The sequence below is a fragment of the Lacerta agilis genome, chromosome 6 (assembly GCF_009819535.1).
Source record: "Lacerta agilis isolate rLacAgi1 chromosome 6, rLacAgi1.pri, whole genome shotgun sequence".
NCBI lineage: Eukaryota > Metazoa > Chordata > Lepidosauria > Squamata > Lacertidae > Lacerta > Lacerta agilis.
Window position 1 is genome coordinate 1502741 of NC_046317.1, and position 21763 is coordinate 1524503.

General features: G+C 43.9%; 1 protein-coding gene across 1 annotated transcript in view; it reads left to right on the forward strand.

The window, feature by feature from the left end:
- NMNAT2 (nicotinamide nucleotide adenylyltransferase 2) overlaps positions 1-11542 on the forward strand; it is a 60546-nt gene extending 49004 nt beyond the window's left edge. The window contains exons 6-11 of the mRNA XM_033151177.1: positions 1139-1219; positions 1832-1876; positions 4191-4267; positions 8318-8419; positions 9050-9117; positions 11095-11542. Coding sequence (XP_033007068.1) covers positions 1139-1219; positions 1832-1876; positions 4191-4267; positions 8318-8419; positions 9050-9117; positions 11095-11197 — 476 coding nt within the window. The 3' untranslated portion in view covers positions 11198-11542. The remainder of the gene's footprint in view (positions 1-1138; positions 1220-1831; positions 1877-4190; positions 4268-8317; positions 8420-9049; positions 9118-11094) is intronic.
- The last annotated feature ends 10221 nt before the right edge of the window (positions 11543-21763 follow it).

A 21763-nucleotide genomic window follows, 5' to 3' on the forward strand; every position in this document is an offset into this window, starting at 1 on the left:
CAAAACGTAATTGCCATTGTTTATGCTTCTCATTTTGCCTCAAGAGCTAGATATTTGTTTTGCTCAGCCAGCTCATCCTGTAGCCGAAACCACATCATTTCCCTGCCATTTTCTGCTTACCTACTGTCTCTGCAATTCAAGCCAAGAGGGCAATTTTCAATTAAAGGTATTTTATTTTATTATTTTATTTTAAATATAGGTCTTTTCTCTAGCTACATATACACATGCAGCCATTCCTCAGCTTATAAAGGTTGTTTTTCATTTCTTCATTTAAAAAAGAAAAAGACCTACTAGGTTTTAGTTCTATATATTTTTATGTGAAGTATGTATTGTGTTCATCAGCCTGGAATCCAGTGTGGAATTTACCGGTATGTGGAGTAACTTCTGCTTTGGACGCGGGTGGCGTTGTGGGTTAAACCACAGAGCCTACAGCTTGTCGATCAGAAGGTCAGCAGTTCGAATCCCCGCGATGGGTGAGCTCCCGTTGCTCGGTCCCAGCTCCTGCCCACTTAGCAGTTCGAAAGCACATCGAAGTACAAGTAGATAAATAGGTACTGCTCCGGCGGGAAGGTAAACGGCGTTTCCGTGCGCTGCTCTGGTTCGCCAGAAGCGGCTTAGTCATGCTGGCCACATGACCCGGAAGCTGTACGCCGGCTCCCTCGGCCAGTAAAGCGAGATGAGTCCACAACCCCAGAGTCGTCCGCGACTGGACCTAATGGTCAGGGCTCCCTTTACCTTTTTAACTTCTGCTTAAATCAGTGTAACTTGCTTTCACGGAGAGGACTGGGTTGCTAAGCAGCAACATTGCATATCTGCAGTTACTCATGCTTAAATCTCATTCTGCTGTTTTTTACTCAAATATAATAAGCATTTTTCACTCTATGATACAGTTCAAGGAAAGAAATGTGGTGATGGAAAAAAACTAAGTTTGGCCAAAACCCTCAGAGACAAACAGTGATTTCAAAGTTTTGAAAACGTGCAAAAAAAACCTGGTTGTTTCCAAAGGTGTGGTAAAGCCGTTGAATTGAGGCAAATATTGTTTCCTTTTGAATCACAAGGCTGCTGTCGCCCTGTATTAGCTGCTGAGCGCTCTCTCTCTCTCTCTCTCTCTCTCTCTCTCTCCCCTTGCCTTTTTCAGCAAAGTTTTTGGGGAAGGTGGGAGAAAGCCTTAGCAGGATTTGCTGTGTTCGTCCACCGATGGAGCGTTTCACCTTTGTGGGTATGTTCCAGAAATGCAACTGTTTACAGCCAGTTTGAAGTTGTGACCTGTTATTGGAAAATATATTATTCTTGCCTGGTTCTCATTTCACCCAGCTCTGTTCTTCATCCTCTCCCCCCCCCCCATCAACATAGCAGTGAGCTGGTTTGCACCAAAGTGCAGCAGATGATAAGAGCCTTTTGTGGTAATGGCAGTGCCTGTCACAGCACATTCCTGATTTTAGGCTAGAGATCTTTCCTGGAAGTCATACAACCTGTCCGAGTGCTTGAGCATCTGGTTGAACATCTACACACTGGTTGAAATTTTGCTCAAGATAGATGAAATTCCCTTTATCTGCTTCAGAAACATTCAAACAAATCAGAATAGTTACTCTGAACAACCTTGCTTTAATTCAGGTTGTTCTAAACAAACTTGCTTTCGTTGAGATTCCTGCATTGCGGGGGGTTGGACTAGATGACCCTTGGGTCCTTCCAACTCTATGATTCTAAGCAGAGTTCTGAATTAATTCGTGGACAGAATCCCTCTTTCCAGCAGGGGCCTCCCTGCTTGCTGGTCTTCTGTGAAATCTTAGCCCTGACATATATTTCTTTTCTTTTCTTCGCGTTTCTCTAGATGAAAATGCAAATTTGGGAACAGTGATGAGATATGAAGAGATTGGTAAGTAAACATTATCCATGGACAAATGTGGGTACCGTTTCCAAGGGGGGGGGGGTTGCTCTCTTCACCAGCAGGGTTTCACACAGGCAAACCAAGTGATGGAGATACTCAAGGATGAAACGGCTTGTGATGTGAGAATAGGAATGGGGGATAACTTTCTTCCATTCCCACTTGAATGTGGGCTTTTCTAATTTCCACTTATCCTTCAAATTCCACAGTTCTCTCATTTTTTCAAGGCAGTTCTTTATTTAAATAATGTGTACAAAATGCCCATATTTCTAAAAATAATGTACAAAAAATGCACATATTAGTGGAAATGATATGCAAAAAATGCATCAGGCATGATTCACCTAATGAACCCCCCAGTGTAAGCCCTGCACAAGGGTTTCTGCTTGTGATCTGGGACTTTCCCCACCTCTTCCCCTGGAATTGGCTCATAAGGGGGCTAGGAAGAACCCCTAGAGAAGTGCCCGGGGGAGAGGGGGGTCTTGTTCCTCCTGGCAAGCTGACAGGCTAACCCCACCAGAACATCTGTTAGCACAGCGTCAAATTCCACCCATTATATTGGGGGGAAATTGTAAAGGATTCTCCTTGAACAGCATGTTCTTCAACTCAGTCAAATTGTGCAAAAGCTCTTAATAGCAAATTAACTGCGTACAGCTGAACTTATACATTGGATGAAAGTATCATTATTATCTATTAAATTTCTATATCACCCATCATCTGAAGATCACAGGTCGCAGCCTACAATGTAAAAACACGAAAATACATACCATAATAACAAACAAAAACAATACCCCCCCCCCTGTTTCAATGGCCATAGATTGTGTAATTAACTAAAGGCCTGGGAGAAGCAGAATGTTTTTGCCTGGCGCTGGAAGATAGGTCACCAAGGGACCAGGTGAGCCTCCTGGGAGCAGCCAAATGAGTAAGAGAATTCACATCAGATTAGTCTGCACAGGAACACCAAGCGGTGCTGGGTGTAATTCTGCAGGCCGACCCTGCCATTCGTAAGGCTGAGGCAGCTGCCTCGGATGGTTTATGGTGAGCTAGGGTGCAGGAACTACTCGCCACCCACCTTTCCCCCGGAGTCCCCTGCCCTGTTGTCACTGTTGAAGTCGGATTCAACTGCTGTCTATAGAATCGGGGGTGGAGGGGGTGGAATCTTGTCCCCCAGGCATCAAAATATCTTGGGCTGGCCTTCTGCTGCTGATATGCACAGAATGGTCTGCACAATGTGCATTGACAATCCCAGATTAATTTCATGAATGACTGAAACTCAATGTGCATTCCCCTATTTTTGGAACATATACCAGAGAATGCTGCTAATGGCATTGAAATGACTGGCAACATTCATGGGTATAGCTCTTGAGTTTGGAACTGTTCGCAAAAGTTGGCATTGATTCCTAATAGCTACAGGTTGCCACAGAGATATCATTTGGAAGACCCAGAGTGACAGGAGTGGCTAAATTGGCAACTTGGAGGGAGAAATTTCCGTTCTCCTCAAGCTCTGGAAGAGCAAGGGTTGCATTGGCTTTAAATGCCAAGGATTGTTTTTCCACGATCGCGCAGTTCGGGGCCTGAGAACAGATATAATCAGAATCATGCTGATTTAGTCCAAGAAGCGAAAACTCATTATTAAGTACTTTGTGCAAAAATAAAACAAAATCGGATGTGGCTTGGATTATAGGACATTCCCACAGGAGTCCCTGGTTAAGCAGTGACTAATTTTGATTCTACATTATTTTCACAGAATGGATATGGTAGTTTCAATAACTCATGGTCTCAAAGCACTTTGTAAACAGATATCCTTTAGGTTTAAATAATTTTAGTAGACAATTATACAAAATGGATACTGCAGCTTTTTAACAGCATAGAATGCTACACAAAAGAACTCTTGCATGTTTTATCCATTTGAAGCTGTAGGGAATGTTTCAGGAAATAAGTTTCTCTCTTGAGCTGAGGTGAACTTTCCGTAGGAATACTTCTTTTGTTCCATAAATGGACCTTGAAGTAACGCATCCTGCCAGAAGTGGGCAATATGCCCAACTGGCTTTGCCAAATACTTGCTCCTTCCATCACTCCAGAAGTAGGTCACAAATTGGTCCAAGAGAGAGATATGGCAACACTGTGTTCACCTGAGACATTTTTATATGTGTGCATGAGTACATGCAAGCAGTAGCCCACTTCTGAAAACAGAATCCAAGCAACAGCTTGGTGTCGAAGCCTCTCCAGGCACCTCTCTCTCCCTTTCCAGGCCTTGGAGTCTGCTGTGTACTGTATCTGAATATCATCTGTGTACCTTTTTCTCCAGAGCTCCGAATCTTGTTGCTGTGTGGAAGCGACTTGCTGGAGTCCTTCTGCATTCCGGGCCTATGGAATGAAGCTGACGTGAGTTGTTACCGGAACATGGGTGAAGCTGTGCTCTGTTGTTCTTGTGGGGTTTTCTCCCTGCTGCCTGCCTCTCGCTCCATTTTCACACATACCAGTGGCCATTCATCCATCCTAATGTTCTCACCAAGGATTCTTGCTTTTAGTTTCTTAGGCGGTGGGAAAGCACAGACCATAGGTTTGCTTCTGCCTTTCACTTCAGTGTGCATGACATCTCCATGGCAGAGGGGCTGAATGCAAGGGGGACACACCTCTTGGACAGCTTGTCTTGCAAACAAGGGTGCCGCTTCAAATCTCACTGGAGTTGTGCAGATGCAAAGCAAGGTCATGGATCTCATGAAATGGCAAGCGCACAGCACCTGCTGCCTCATAGCGCAGGAAGCCATCTTTACTCAGATTTATTGCTCATTCTGAACCATCTCCAAACATGGCACCGGTGTCCCAGTCCCAAGCAGGTTGCAGTCTAAGTATAATCAGTTTTGCTTTATGCACCATTCCAAGGACTCTTCTCTCTTCATCTTGGAGTTCTTTCCGTGTGAGACTAGGTGGTTCTGCCACTCAGCAAGGCTGTTGGTCGCAAGAGTGTACATGTGGGTGGTTTTTGAAAGGCTCCATCCCAAACTGCTGCATTAAAAAAGAGACGTTCACATAATTTTAGCCTACGAGCCAAGAGAGCCTTACAGACCCTAATATGGCAAGAAATGTTTCCATCACACTGCAAGAAATAAAGATTATTTAAGAACTGAAGTCAGCCTGTTAATAATAGCAGGGAGGGTTAGACTCAACCCCTGCCACTCTGAAAGGAGCCCGGAATACCTCTGAGATCCACATCCAGGGCTACCCACATTCAGGGTATTCTGCAACATGTTCCTGGCACAATAATGGGGGTGAATTTATTCTGTTTTCGTTTGTTCTGCAATGCCTGCCCAGTGCTTCCACATTATTACTATCTGAAGGGACCACCCTGCAACAAAGGCAGAACAAATGTATGTGGTATTAGAAAGTTACAGGATTTCAACAATACGTTACAAGCTATGCACTCATTGAAATGGTGTTTGGTTTTTTTGGAGGGGGGCTATTGGGTTGTTGTTTTTATTTTTATTAGGTATTTTGTGGTTTTATATCTTGATTTTATTCTGTGAACCGCCCTGAGACCCCTGGGTATAGGGCGGTATATAAAGTATAATAAATAAATAAATAAATAAATAAATAAATAAATAATAGTACAGTGGTACCCCGTGTTACGCACGTGATCCATTCCGGATCGTTCTATGTAACACGGGTGGGCGTAATGCGAACGCCCCTCCCAAAAGAAAAAACCTGGAAGTTGTGCGATTTGAGCGTTTCTGCGCATGTGCGAAGTGCGCAGAAGCGTTCTGCGCATCTGGGGGTTGTGTGTGCTCCGGAAACGCTTCTGGGTTGTGGGCGTTCTTAACTCCACAACCCGGGGTTCCACTGTAGTAGTAGTAGTAGTAGTAGTAGTAGTAGTAGTAATAATAATAATAATAATAATAATAATAATATTGCACTAATTGGAAACGATGCTGTGTGAGAGCCAGCCCCAAAACCTTTGCAGGCGCAAAAGTGGGGTCTCATGTGACCACCCTAAGAGCATGATGAGCATGAATACACAATCGAAAGGGAGTCTGGAGGAGTGCTCCATTGCACAGGCCAACCCAACACATCTGGCTAGGAGAGCAAATGCTGTCACTCCGCACCCCCACCGCCCAGTCAAAACGCATAATACCCAAAGTTGGCGAGTTGTTAAGGGCACCAGTCATGAAATCTGTAAGCCCCTCTCCGTAAGCAATGCGGTTGGCATCCATTTCTGTGTCTCCAGAGGTGAAGTCCAACTGCTGCACCCAAGTGACCTCCCTGGGGCGCAAGCTTGGGCAGTGTGTATGGTGGGCTGCCCAAAGGAGAAGACCCCTCCCTCTCTTGGCCTCGCTGTTGTGGGCCAAAGGAAAGCGGAGCAATACGTTTGGCACCAGTTGGGCTGTCAGGAGTTGCCAGAAGGAGGCGTACAAGCCCTATCAACCCCATCTGCCCCTCGCTTCCCTCTGCAGCACTGCAGAAACCACCTTCTTGACTGTTGGACCCACACTTGGTCTTGTCTGCTTCATCTGCCGCAGCCTGTCTTCACATGCAGGGGAAGTTGCTAACACACCGAGGGTTTGAGACCCATCGTCTACCCTCAGCTGTGTCCACAGCTGCATGCTGACAGCTTCTAGGAGCCACACAGTTGAGAGCTGAGTGCAGGGTGGGGATCAAAGGGGAACAAACAATCCCAGAAGGAGCCCAAACAATTTTGACCCCTAAAATCAGGTGCTGCTTGGAAGGACAAATAAGAAGAACAAGAGAGGATCTGTGAAAAGTCACCGGAGACCATAGTTAGTGTGCCAACTTCAAAGACGGAGAGAGAGAGAGAGAGAGAAATCCCCACTTCCTTTTCAGTTTTTTAAATGAGTGCTATTTCCCCTTTCAAGACACTTCTTTGGAGAAGCAAAGAGCAAGCCTGCTTCCCAAGGTTGTGGGAGTGGTAGAGGACATTGGACCCAGAGGATGGATGCATGCCAAGCTAAGTCCAGTCCCTTCCCATCTTGATCCACTTCGCTGCGCCAGTGAGATAACAGCCAGGAGTGTCTTGAGGGCATTGAACAGGAAGACTCCAGGCAGGTGGAGCACAACACTCTGGGCTGTGTGTGGTGACTTGCTGGGGACTGGGGAGGTGGCTGTCCCCTGCACATTTATTTTGTACGAGGGAATGGGGGTTTTCATCATTGGCAACCCCCCTTTCCCTTTCCTATCCTGACTGAGCCCCTTCCCTTTGCATGCAAAAACGCCCCATGAGATGGACAGACAGAGAGATGCCCCTGCTCTTTGTCTTCTTGGGCTGTTTCCCTCTCCCCTTTGCACAGGCAAATACCTCACAGCATAGGAAGCAGGAGGCTTGTATCAGTGGAGGACAGAGGTTTCCCAGGATTGGAAGACAAAGAGAGCAAAGCAGGAATGGTTTCTCTCAGAGGAGTGTCTGAAGACTGTAGAGTCCCCCTCCTCTTTGGAAGAAAAACTCCATTTCCTTAAGGAAATTCTGTTCACTTGCCTTACTGTTGTATTTTTTGGAAACAGATTACAGGCCAGAGTTACCTCTAGCATTAATGTGCCAATCAAAGCCATTCCTTCCTCTTTCCACCTTTCCTGATCCAGTCTGTGACTGGATAAAGCAGAACCTGAATTTGGGCTGCACCCACTCAGTGCTTATATATATATAACAGTTTAGGAGTACCAGTACTTTCATTTTCCTACTCATATTGAAATACTGCCCCTCAGTGAGGCCACACTTAGATTCACAAAATGTTTTGGGGTATGTGTACCCCTGCGCCCCCCAGAAGAAAGCACTCCTCCCACTGTACATATTGCCTGTCACCGATGGGTTCCTGCAATTTCACACCTGCTCAGCATGCTGTAACAGTGTCTGTTGTTGAGCAGTGTAACACCAGTGCTTTCTCTTCGGAGTGCTGCCTTTGGTATATAAAAGCCAGGATTTTTCACACGGAAGTCTCACACGCCCCTGGCAAGGGATGGGTGGAGGTTATGCTGATTGCTGATTAATTTCATTTATGAATTGATTATTCAAAAATTATTAAGCATCCCAAAGTGATTTCAAAATGCAATAAAATCACATTTAATACAAAATACAAAATAAAAAAATCCTTCCAGTAGCACCTTAGAGAATTAAAAAAAAAAAATTAAAAATTTTATTTTGTTTCGACTGTGGTAGACCAACACGGCTACCTACCTGTAATATTTAAAACAGTTGCATATATAAAAGCAATTTCAAATCCAGTACAGATACTGACTGGAATAAAAAAAAACCCACCCAATTAGAAGGCTTGTTGAAAGAGGGAAGTCTTCAACAAGTGCTGAAAATGCAGTAGAGATGGTGCTTGTCTCTAGCTGCAAATCAGGAACCCGAGAGATTATTCAAGTTTTCAGGAATATAAACATGACCCCACAGTTGTAATGCATGTTCCTTTTGCTTCACAACAGATGGAGGTGATAGTTGGGGACTTTGGCATTGTTGTTGTGCCACGAGATGGAACTGACACAGACCGGATCATGAACCACTCCTCAATACTCCGGAAGTACAAAGTAAGTCCTTTTGCAAAAAAGGCATTGGTAAATCACTGTTTTTCAAGGAGTTCATAATACCACTCCTGTAATATGAACTTGCCTTCATTGACTGAAGCCTGCTTGCCTTTCTGTCTCATCTGGGACATCTCTCGAGTCAGACTACCGATTAAGCAGTGTGAGCTCCCTTCAGCCATGCCAATTCCTGGAAGCACCTCTACTTTTAACAATCAAGTGTGAGAATTGCCTGTCCTGAGTTAGCCAAAATGGAAGAGGTCTTGCCTTCATGCTCACCTCAGACAGAGACCAACATTTTAGGGCAGAGCATCACCTGATCATCTTGTGGGAAAGGGCTCTTGTCAATGTTCTTTCTATGGCGAGAGCCAGTGTGCTGTAGTGGGTAAGAGCGGTAGACTCGTAATCTGGTGAACCGGGTTCGCGTCTCCGCTCCTCCACATGCAGCTGCTGGGTGACCTTGGGCTAGTCACACTTCTCTGAAGTCTCTCAGCCCCACTCACCTCACAGAGTGTTTGTTGTGGGGGAGGAAGGGAAAGGAGAATGTGAGCCGCTTGGAGACTCCTTCGGGTAGTGATAAAGCGGGATATCAAATCCAAACTCTTCTCCTCTTCTTCTTCTATGGTTCCTCCACAGAACAATATCCTGGTTGTGAAAGATGATGTGAATCACCCCATGGCCATTGTCAGTTCAACTAAGAGCAGGTGCGTCAGGTCAGGGACTGTGGGTAGGGGAAGGGCAAAAATGTTGGTCAAACTGTGGGGAGTTTTTTTTGGTTTTTGCCAACAAATATTTCTGCAGGTGTTTGATTGCAGAGCCAACAATGTTTACTAGTAGTTCAGAAAATGGTGGCAAAGGATAGGTTTTCCCTGTTCCCCACCTCCTCCATCCCTCAACAGGGACTGCAGTCTTGGATGTAAAGTACCCCATTGGCCATTAATGTTCCTGAGCAGTCCATTCCTCCTCTTTCTCAGCTGCTAACATGACAATCCATATTCCACACACACACACACACACACACACACAGAGAGAGGTCAGTGTGAAGGTTTACCAGGGTTATGTAGTTAAGGTAATCAGAAAATAGAATCTACACCACATAAGATAAAGATATAACTCAATTATATGAATTACAAGGGCAATACAAATGATCCAAGACTACCACACAATTCAAAACAAATCAAAAAGGTAAAGGACCCCTGGATGGTTAAGTCCAGTCCCAAAGGCGATTATGGGGTTGCGGCACTCATCTTGCTTTCAGGCTGAGGGAGCCAGCATTTGTCCACAGGCAGCTTTCCGGGTCATGTGGCCAGCATGACTCAACCGCTTCTGGTGCAATGGGACACCGTGATGGAAGCCAGAGCGCACGGAAATGCTGTTTACCTTCCCGCCTATTCATTTACTCGCACTGGTATGCTTTCCAACTGCTAGGCTGGCAGGAGCTGGGACAGAGCAATGGGAGCTCACCCCGTAGTGGGGATTTGAACTGCAGACCTTCTGATCGGCAAGCCCAAGAGGCTCAGTAGTTTAGACCACAACAGGGGACATAATTATCAGTCCACAATGGCTTTCTGCACCTGAGCTTTATACTTTCCTTCAAAGGGGATGACCAGTCCTGTAATCTTCAGGTGGAAGTGAGTCTTGGACCTTTTCCAGTCAGTCCAAGTCCAAGCTTTCACAGTGGAACACCAATGGAAAGCCATATTTCCGTCTGTTGTCCAGGGAGTTCTTCAAAGCAATGGACACATCTGGAGCTAATTGTGCTTCATTGTTGTCTCTCACTTACATTAGTGACCTTGTGGTACCCTTGCATTATTTCTTTTGCTATATGCTATAGAATGTATTTGTAAGCATCTGGGTGAAAAGAGTAAAGATATGGAACAAAGTAACAATCTTTAACCCACTTCACCACACAACTTGAATACTCCCTATCGCACGTTGTATTCTTGACCTTTAAGATTTCACCCAGATTGTGACAACTCTCTCTTAGTTTAGCTCAAATTTTGACTTGCTGACATGTGATCAAGACATGACCTGCGTCCCATATTTTTGTTCGCTGCAAGTGGATGTATGAAGCTTCACACAGATTCAGAGCAAATCATGACAGACCAGCTTGACTATGCAGCCAAACCAATTAGCAGATTACAGAATGGAAAGTTCTGTTGAGAAATCCACCGTGGTAATTTTTGCAGAATCCTACAGCCCTTTCAATGGCACGGGCAAATGAAATAATTCACAAGAACTCTAGTGGTAGAATATTATCTGGCTTTTCCTTGTTTATTCCCATGAGTGCCAAAGAAATCTTAGCCGACGGTTTTGTAAACTGTTCTGAGACTTAAGATTGCAGTTTAACCTTGGAACTGCTGTTTGTATAGACCAGCTCTTCTTATTTGTGTAAAGAAAAGAAAATGGGCCTTGGTGTAAAAACTCCCCTTTCCTTTTCTGTTCAAGAGACACCTTGGATATCATAAGCAGGGGGGCTGAGATAAGGGGACAGGTCTGCTTTCTCTCCTACCTGTCTCTCCTCCAGTCCCACTGCCCATCTAAGTGGTCCCACCCGCCAAGTCTGCAAGCCCCCAGCCTCAGGAACTATGCTCCATCCAAGCAAATGGGCAGCTTAGCCTGTGCAGCTGCTGTCCAGCTTCTGAACTGACTGCCTCCCTCTGCTTCTGTTTCTCCTGCAGACTGGCTCTTCAGCATGGTGATGGTCATGTGGTGGATTACTTGTGTCAGCCAGTCATTGATTACATCCTCCAGAGTCAGCTGTACCTGAATGCCTCTGGCTAAAGCTGCCTTGGAGTTGCAACGGGGCAGCCCTATTACTCCACTCTCCTACGGTTGTTCATCCCAATTCTCTCTCTCTCTCTTTCTCACTCTCGCCTTTCTTTCTCATTGCCTCTTGTGTGCATCTGCCCGTTTCACTCTGATGCCCCACCACCACCACCAAATGCCGGGAAGTGCTGCATACAACAACCAACCAAGTGCACACGCCGTCAAGTCAGCTTCCCCCCTTCTAGTTAGGAGAGAAGATGGAAGAGAGGATCAGATGCCATGTGCCTAAGGGGGACAGCTTGGGTGTCTACCTTCCCAGCATGCATTATTAGGGGGTGGAACATTGCATACCTTTCTAGCACGCCTCGGAATGTCTTTTCATAATACATCAGCTAAATAAATTTCAGTGGGCCTTTTTATTTTTAATGCAGGGTTTCCCCCCCTCTCCCTCTCTTTTTGGCTTTCTAAAAAATTGCTGTGATCCATTCAAATTAGAATGTGGTTGGCAGGAGGAGATTCTGACCCACTTGGTACAAAGCCCAGACTTTTTAGGTCAAGCATGGAAGATTTATCTTGAAAAAGAAAAGAAACTGCCCCAATTCTGGATTGTGTTATATGAAGGAGGGGAATTGCTGGGGAAAGGGTGCAAGAATGGCAGAGAGGCAGAATTGTCCTTTGTAAATAGATGCTTGTTTCTAAGGGCAGGGGATTTAAATGGGTTTCCTGTTGTGCTTTAATCCCTTGTTAAAAAGGAGCACTCCCTAGAGTAGAGTAGCCACACAGAGCACACCTGCCTGGGATGCTACAAGTAAGTAACCCACCTTGCTTCCTCGTGGAATGCCTTCAATAATTTGCCCCAGATTTGCTGTGTCCTCTAGGTTTAGAGTGTTTAATTTTCTGCAGAAACTCATTTGTTGTTTCATCCCTTGTGGTGTCCACTGTACCCTTGCTAGTGTGATTAGTTCAGGCTTGCTCATTCGCAGCTGTTTCCCTCTGTCAACATGCCTGCCTCTTTCAGCCTTGGGGGGCAACTGCAGTTAGTTCCACACTCAGGAAGAGGCATTCCCCCCTCACTCAGGCAGCGCTCTCCCCTAAACCTCCAGGAAATACCAGCAGCTGCACTAGATCTACCGGGCGTCAGTTGTGATGGTGTTACAGCTAGGGAGAGGAATCAGCGAATGTCCGTCAGAGAGGAAGAAATGCAATATGGTTCTTCAGAAATAATGTGTCACAAGAAAACCATGAGTTGCACTTCCTCACCCGGCCCCACTAAACAGAGTTAGAGGATAGAGAAATGGGCCAAATGTCTGGGGGGTTGTGTGTATTTGCTTGATAAAAGGCTAGAGTGGTCAAGCCTCAGGAAGGCTGTTCCATGTGAGATTTCTACAAGTGTAGATCAGCTATTCTTGGCTGGAGTGAAAGCAATGCATACTTCATTCTGAGCTCTTGCTTGGCTACATGTTTCTCACTGGACCATCTGCACTGAATACAGGGAGTGTCCCTAGAAAAATCAGTATTTAGAATCTCTGGCTGCTTCCACATTAGTGACCCTGAGTGCTAATGCAAACTACAACCAGAATTGTAATTGTCTTTCCACACTATTGGGGATATTTCGCTTTTCTTTTGTTTGTTCTGCTGTGTGACATAGCTGCTCTGGATGAGGGAGAAGGTCCAAATAACCTGTACAGTTATTTGAGAGGGGGGAAATCCAGTTGTTGTTGTTGTTTTAAACAAAGAGTCATTTATTTAGTACTAAGCACTTACTCATTTGAGTGTGATTGTCCATTATTACTAACAAAATGTCAAATAACCAAGTATTTAATGTTTCCTTTGTGTTGAAGGTGTTGAATCAGGGGGAAAACTCATTGAGGTGATGAGTGGAAAGGTTTCTGTCTTCTTTTCCTTTAGTAATTTATTGTTAGAGTACTAAAACATTTTTTTTCATTTAAGCAGTATTTTGCTACTATTTTAATATTATATACCCAGAAAAGCATTTTAGTGCTATTTTAAATATTGACGTAAAATACTGTCTGATTTATAAAATGGTGCCCACCACAAAGGTTATCATGAATGATGAAGTCACTGACCCCATCAAAACCACATCTCTTTTTTAAAAAAAGAGGATAAGAATAACACTAAGGGCATCCATCTATGTGAAGACTGCACAAGAAGATAAAACTCTCTGCTATTAGAAAAAAGATGAAAGAAACACTGAGAAAACAAAGGGGTTATAAATGGGAGATGTCATGTGGACTGGTAAAATGTGAGTGAATGGGGCATGGGGATTCCACCCTAAATACACCCTCATTTTCTGTTGCACATTCTCAGGCAGCTGCTACCCATACAAGCGTTTGGCAACCAGAGAGGATGGTGGCACACAGGGATGGCTCTCTGAGATTTGTGTCGCAACCTGGCATTATAGACCCACACCCCAAAGCATTCACTACCCCTTAGACACTCACTGCCGTCACAGGCAGATGTACAGAAGAGACCGTCTCTTGGATGAGAATTTTTCTACTCACAGAAGGCTGAGATATCCTACATGACTCTAGATAAGTAGCCATTGCTGTCCTGTTCCAAGTTACCAACTACTATTTCCAAAGCACTCTCTCTTTCACATGCCTCCGTTTTAAGAGCAGCCACAACCTCTTGCTGGAACCCACGATACATCTCAGTGCTAAGCTGCAGAGTGCAAAGCCAAGGACGTATCTGACAGTGTGTATATGTCTCTGTGTGTGAGAGTGAAAGGCAGAAATGGTGGCCTTCCAAAAAGTTTTGAAGGACACTTTTGTGGGGAGGATAAAAAAAATGAGGTTAGCAAAGAAAATAGAGGGATGAATTCTCCACACTCTGGAACAAAAGATGGGTTATTTAGGCCACTTTCCAGTTTCATCCAGTTTAGGACAGCATGCCTTAGGAACATAGCATTGTGGTTCAGATGATGTATATAATGTCTTCTTTGTCCTATCTTTGCCTTCATGTGCTCAGTTATGGTTGGGGGGGGAGAGCAGGGGCGTAGCATAAATTTGGGTGGTGCTGATGGGATTGGTTTGGAAAGAGTTGGCAAAAGTGTCAGGCTTTGACCCACTCATTAAAGGAGTGGGTTTTCATTGCAGGGTGGGGATGGGGGGAGGGAGAGGGAGGGTCGGAAGGTGACTGTTTTACATTACTTGCAATTTTAAACCGTAAAATTCGCTTTGTTAAAAAAAAAAAAGTTTTAAAAGGGGAAAAAAAGATTTGAATATGCTAGAGTTAGATCATTGTTGCTAAAATGGTCATGGCCAAAAACAAAACAAAATGTTTAAAAGGATGTAATAAAAGGAAAATTACACTAATGAAATTTGTGTTGATCTTCACTACTGCTTCCATTTACTAGGTAAATTTCTGTGGTTTGCAGCATTGCAACTAGTTTATGGGACTTTAGAGAATAGTTTGCTGGAAACAAGCACAGTTTAACCACCTTATTTTATTTTCACTTCGCAATTACAGCAGTACCTCTGGTTGAGAACTTAATTTGTTCTGGAGGTCTGTTCTTAACCTGAACCTGTTCTTAACCTGAGGTACCACTTTAGCTAATGGGGCCTCCTGCTGTGGCTGCGCTGCCATCGTGCGATTTCTGTTCTCATCCTGAAGCCAAGTTCTTAACCTGAAGCGTTATTTCTGGGTTAGCGGAGTCTGTAACCTGAAGCGTCTGTAACTCGAGGTACCACTGTATATTCAAATAGAATTCTGCCGTGCTTGCTTCATTTGTTGTAGCAAAGGTTGAATGACCCTATTAGAGAAATGGCTGGTTGTTGTTAAAGTAGCCCGCTGACTCCATCGGCTGCTGCTGCCTCTTCTTCACAGCACAGAATCCCATGTGGAAGGTCTGGTGAACAGGGAAAGGCAGATGAGTCCTAATCCAGAGAAGTATCCAGTCAGATTTTCATGTGCACCTGGGTTTTTATTGTACTTTTATTTCTGTAGCACAACAACCCTCCCATGTAGCACCAGAAGCTGATTTCAAACTCTGGTGGGAGAGCAGTTGCTAGAGCAGGGCCTTGGTGTGTCAAAAAACAAGAAGAGAAGCCTCGACCCTCTTCTAGACTGAAAGTGAATCATGGTTGTCTGTTTTGTGGACTGAGCAAAGAAGCTGGCCAGGCTGAGGCCAGGACTAATCCCTAGTGGTAGAACGGCTGAGGGGTGTTCACAGAATCAAGGCATGGACCAGGATCCCTCAGTCGCTGGGCCATGCTGCAACTACCTTCATCCAAAGTGAAAGTCGATTTCCCCTCCACTCAAATGTCCACACTGTACGGAGTAGGGAGGGGGGAGAGATGTTTCCAGAATGAGAAGCACAATTAAGGAAATAAACAGCCTTATCAAACAAGCATGGGGATTCATTCTTTATTTGGCCCTTTTCACCCAACCACAACAGAATACTTAATATTGAGCACCATTATACCCATGTATGAAGTACTGTTTGAAGCAAGGGCGTAGTTCATGTTTCTTTTTCCAACTACAGCCTTGAACGATAACTTAAAACCGAGTTAGTTATACAATGGAAACCAACAGAATTATCCAGAGGGATTTTGTCTGTCTCCCACAAGAAAGTCTGTCCCTCCTTTGACTGAGATGGTGATTCAAAACAAGAAGCTTAGGCTGCCATCCTAGACCCAGTTACCTGGGGGTAAGTTCTATTGCATTCGATGGGACTTTCTGATGAGTATACCGGTATATAGGCTTGCACTGCTAGGCAATTTTACTAAGCTATAACCCAAGGCCGGGTAGGTGGTTCTCACTATATAGCCACATGAGGTTCACAAAACACTCTTGAGCTTGTTGTAGATAATCTACCAGAGACACCCCCATATTCATTGTTAAGTATGGGAGGAGAAATGAAGCAAGAACATATTAAAGCACCATTTCTGCCAGAGGCTTCTACAAACCTATATTTATTTTCTACAAGTACCGTAACTCAGGGCTTCCCCTTGGACTGGGAACTGTAGTTTGATTAGAGTATTGAGAATATGCTGTTTGATATCACTGATTTCCCAGAATTCCTGTGGTGAGGCAATGCTACTGAACCAGTTTTAGGCCTATGCAAGCTTTCAGAGGCCCACACTTATCCCTCCTTGAGGTTAAGGAACATTAGATGCTAAGAAAGATTTTCAGAAGGAAAAGCAACCTGCAAGATTCAAAGTGGGAGGGTGAGAGTTAAGAGTAATTCATGGTAATAAAAAGGTTTTAATGGAGCATAAGTTAATTTAGCTGGGTTTAACTTCCATCTTATTACATTAGATCAGGCTGGGAGAAAGGAAGGCTAGGATGGTGGAGACTTAGTAGGGAGTTCAGATTCAGCTGCTGGCTCCGAGCTTTGAACTGTGGCCACACACTAACCCAGGGCACATACCTTCTCCTAATATATTCAGCAATAATCATGTCTCTCTGCCCACCAGTTTCTTTAAATTCAGCTGCTTTGTTGTGCAGCCTGCAGGTTTTCCTCTTGCTTCCCAGGAGTGGGACAACTAGGATAAACTTTATGTCTCCGTGCTTGATGCACCAAAGCGGAAGAGCTGCAGCATAAACCAGAATGATGCACCTGCTCTTCCAGCCTGATGAACGGAACTTTAAAAAGATCTATTCAGCAGCCACATGTGGCTTTTGGAGTCCTGAGAGGCTTGGCTCTTTGGAAGCACTCAAAACCGTTTGCCTAACTGATGCTTTGTGTATCCAAGATCTGGCAGAGTACACGAAAGTCTTCTGTCCCAGCTTCCAAAGGCTTCAAGGTCTCTCAATGGGTGGTATGTTGTAGCAACTTGGGGGAAGACTATCCCGGATTTCTTCCAGGTTCTTGATGTCTGCAAGGATCTCAGTAATGCTCCATTCCAGTGTCTGAATCCGAAGTTTCTGACGCCGGGCTGTTTCCTCCAGATGCGCCATCAGTTCTTTCAACTGGTTGTTTCTTGTTCTGACTTTACTTAGGTTCGTTTCAAGCATGATCACACCTTGCTCACCCACAAACTCAGGTTGGTCTATACGAGGAGGTAAAATAAAAGGAGAACTCAATAGCAAAACCTTCTGAGCAAGCATCCCTCAATCTAGTTGGCTGTTGAAGGAGCTGTCCCATAATCCACAAACCCAAGACTTTATAATAGTGTTGCCTAAACTTCTGGTAGCTAAGGCCCACTTTTGTCTGAATTAAATTTAGAGGCAGGTTCACTCTACCTTCAAAACACTGACTTTTAGAGGCTGAAGGCAGTAGGTACCTCCTATACCTTCAGAGGACTGTGTGTGAGAAACTGTTCAGAGTATGACCCCTGGTTGGAAGAAGGCACATCCAGAGCAATGACTCTTGCAGGGATGCAATGGACAGTTTCCTCTGAAGGCAGGTGATCGAACCACCAGGTAATGCAGAGATGCTGTGTAAGTTTCCAGAGAATGACGGAAGGGGCAAGACCAGGCAAAGACACTGCAAGTAGCCAATTTAGGGATCAGAGAAGCATTCACTTAATTCCAGCTTCATTCACAAATCCCAGTTTGACACAATCACTTACAGTAATTAAGCCTATTGTCCATGGATAAATCTGCCATTGGAATGTTATTTATTCACTTATGGATCCTGGATTCTAGAAGGAGATCGTCAGCTTTATTTAATAGGTGCACATCGTGATTCAGAAGTGGTCAAAAACCCCGGATTTTCTGCTACCCCTTGCTGAAAACTGACCCTAAATTAGAAGATCTTAGAAAGGCTTTCATTAAGGTAAGTTTCCAAACAATGTTCTCCATTGTATGTGGGAATTTTTAAAATGATACTAAGCAATCTATGATCTTGCATTTGTGGATAGATTTTGAATTGTAGACCGTTATTTGTTTAATCAACCAAAAACAGTCTTCTTATAGTAAATATGCAACCATAGACAATGAACAATGTTGTCGTCAAATTGCGAGAAATTCATAACCCATACGTCTCTCTGTTTGCAGTTGCAGCCAAGAAAACCCAATCAAAGCTTCTCCAAAGGGCTTAAATTGATTGTGATGGAAATCACGTAGTATGAGTGGTAAAATTTATGATAGGAATTTCCCTATCAGTCACCCGAGCTATTTATAAATCCAGTCTGAGCTACCCTCTGATGTTTAATTCGGTAATTTTACACTCATAAAATTTCTAACAGACTGCAATTTGTGATGACTAACGTTGTTTAAAAAACTTGATACAATCTTTTTTATTTAGTGACATTTGCATTCCACTCTGCTCCTCACTTGCTGGCAACAGTGCATTAGCTTTACGGAAATATACAAGGTAAATGATGCTAAGCAATTTCTCCACAAGTGCCTGCATTTCCCCATAGGTAACTGGATTTCCCCTGTCCAAGTGCAACACTAATCTCCAGCCATCTGTCCACATTTGTCTCACTCACAGAAGCCCCCAAGCTGTGTGGCAATTTGAGAATGTTATGACTCCACCTACTACATGTGCTTGCCCCATTTGACACCCACAGCCTGGATGGGATATCATAATTTCCAAAGGCTCTGTGTGTGATACCTGGGTATCAGACAGGACAGGCATGCAGAACTCCTCCCATGCAAATTCATGCATACCTTAGGGGACTGTGTGAACTACTTTGTCACAGGGGTGTGATCATGGGTGTCATCTTATAACAGAAATAAGCTAGGTCTGATTAAGGACTTTGCATGGACCAGCAGCCTCAAAAGATTGCAATTTATCACACAACAGCATTCAGTCCTAGATTCATAGAGTTGGAAGAGACCACAAGGGCCATCCAGTCCAACCCCCCGCACCCTCATGAACTGGTCCTGGTGCATGTAACGTGTGAGGACTTCAGATCCAAGATCTTTTCATTTCTAACATCGGTAACGTGTTATGCTTTGACACACCGCAAAATGCTGCACATGTTGAAGAGCAGCTGGTATGTGGAAAAATATAAGGCCACTCCTAGGGCACAGAAATATGTTACCACAGCAAACGTATGTTTGCAATCCCACATTTGCCAAGATAATGTGAATGTGGAGTGGGAGGATCAACAGGGAGTAAGCACTCCAATCTCCTGCTTGCCTATTCTCCCCACATACAGCCTGGCTCTCAACAACTGGGATAGGGACTCTCTCATGATGTGTAGTTCATAGATCACATGGTTTAATCATACAAGGGGAATAGAAAGCTAGCAGTTAAATTTTATGTCTGTATTTGAACCCATCATGTTTTGTCCAGTTGTGTTTTAGACTTATTCAACCTATGAAGAATGGAATAGTAGCAGCCTCTAGATTTCCCTCTGCAACAGAGGGGGCATCAGTGCAGGACAATACACTACAGGGATTTTCATTGTGGGACAATTGCATGTGGTGCCTCAATCTAGGCTGTCAGTGCCCAGCTAATCCTTAAGTACAGTGGCACCTTGGTTCTCGAACTTAATCTGTTCCAGCAAGTCCGTTTGACTCCCAAAACCGTTCAAAAACCAAGGCACGGCTTCCAAAAACGTCCACAAACCAGAACACTTACTTCCAGGTTTGCGGCGTTGGGGAGCTGATTTGTTCAACAAGTTTTTTAAAAAATAATAATAATAATATTTATTAAAGGTTTTCCAATTAAATCCAAATTACAATACATGATTACATTTTTCTAACCCCCCTTTCTCTCACCAAGAGGAGCATACTAAACAAACCCCCCTCTCACTGAGGTAATCAATAATACTTTCTCAATTTAACCACTTACATTACTCATATCATTTTTACATTCGCAGACTTCCCCGACTCCCCCCCAATGATTCCCAAATTAACCCTAATTTACAGTTATTGCCAATTAATCCCCATATTATTTTTTCTCCTTCTTACATTTTCCATATATCTTTCACTAAATACTTTTCCAACTTACAAATCTAATTTATCGTTTTAAATTATCCTCCACATTCACTGTATTTCTAAACTTCCATTGTCTAATCCCAAATCCATTACAGCAACTAAATTAAAATTAATTTTACTTTAACTCTTTCCCCCCCTTTCCCTCCTATTCACCATTCATTTAAACACATTAGCCATTGTCCATTACCAGCCATATGTCTATACCATAATGCAAAGAGAATTTCCATAAAACAATAATTTTTTCAACCCACCCCCACCCTTTCAAAATCCAAAGTTCCACTGTCCTGGGAAACTGGCCTCTGCTCCATTCTTATCTCATATGTCCTTGAGAGTTTTTCAACAATTTCCAAAGTCTGTACCGCCTTCCGTTGAACATTCTTCTTTCCTGCAGTTTTCCCATTTTTTCCTCTCGTTGTTTTGAACCTCCTGATTTTTCTATCTTTTTCCAACGGGTTGAATCTACCGATTTTTCCCTGGATCTTCTCCTCTTCTGTCTATTTATCCTCATAGCTTTCGCAAAAAGTTATAAATCCATTTTCCTGCACAGCCAAGTCCGCAGCAACCACTGTCCCCGTTAGCTGATTTAGCTGGTTGACTCCCACTGTTAAGTTGTACAAAAGTTCCAAAACCTTTGTTTTGAAGTCCTTCGTCCGTTTCCCTTTGGGCATCCTCAAAGTCCATAAAGTCTGTAAAGCTTATGCAGTCCAAAATTATCATTCGTTGCCAGAGCAACCAATCAAAGTTTCCACAAAGAGAGGGTAATTGTATCTTAAAAGCTTCAGAAATTTCCTTGTCTTAAAGTCAATAGATTGCTTCGGAATTGAAAATTACACTGTTTCCTCTTCCATCAACGCTCAGGGAACCGACTTCCGTTTTTAGAGTTCCCAAAACATCCAAATTTAGATCGATTTTCTTTCTTTCTTTCTTTCTTTTTTTAAAAAAGAGTCAATACTTACAAAATCGAATTAGCCAAGTCTTGAAAGAATTGGACGCTCTCTCTGATGGCAGCCGCTACTTCTCGCTGCGAGGCTAGTGGTGGATCCTCAGCCCTCACCTCGCCCATCACAGCAGCCCTTACTAGGGCTTACCGGAGAGCAAGGATCCCATGGCTCCAGGACACCCTCCTGGAATTTCTGGGGGGTCGAGGCGCAGTCCCGACTCCCCCCTCCCTCACAGTCACATCTGGCCTTGTCCAGTCTGCTGCCCCTTCCTGCAGAAGGACTCCTCCTTCCTTCCCTCTCAAGATTAAAGGATCAGTTTATTTGCCCCTCTGCATACACATTCAATTTTGGCCCTTTTAGCCTCTTTGTTGTAACTGTCAGGAAAGGAGCATCAATGGAATTCCTTGAAGACATTCCTCGCATTTCCTGATTAATATGGAGAGGGATTTTGTCAACTCCTGAGCTGCCAAATGAGCTTTTAACCAAGAGTGCATTATACAGACACTATTTTCATAACACACTCCAGCAGGTCTAGACAAAGGTTTTGTGGTTGTGGGTGAGAATGAAGTTCATTCTGGGGTGATATTACCCCATCATCTGCTCATGTAAAGCAAGCAGGATAATCATTGCTAAAATTAATTCTCCAGCAGACACAAATGTTTTCAGTAAGGCCACAGAGTTTCGTCAGTTCGATTAATCAAAGGAACACATTTTGATCATAATGATGCTGTTAACTGGGCAACAGCTTGGGAAGGGGAGCTGAAATTCTTCAACAGCTTTT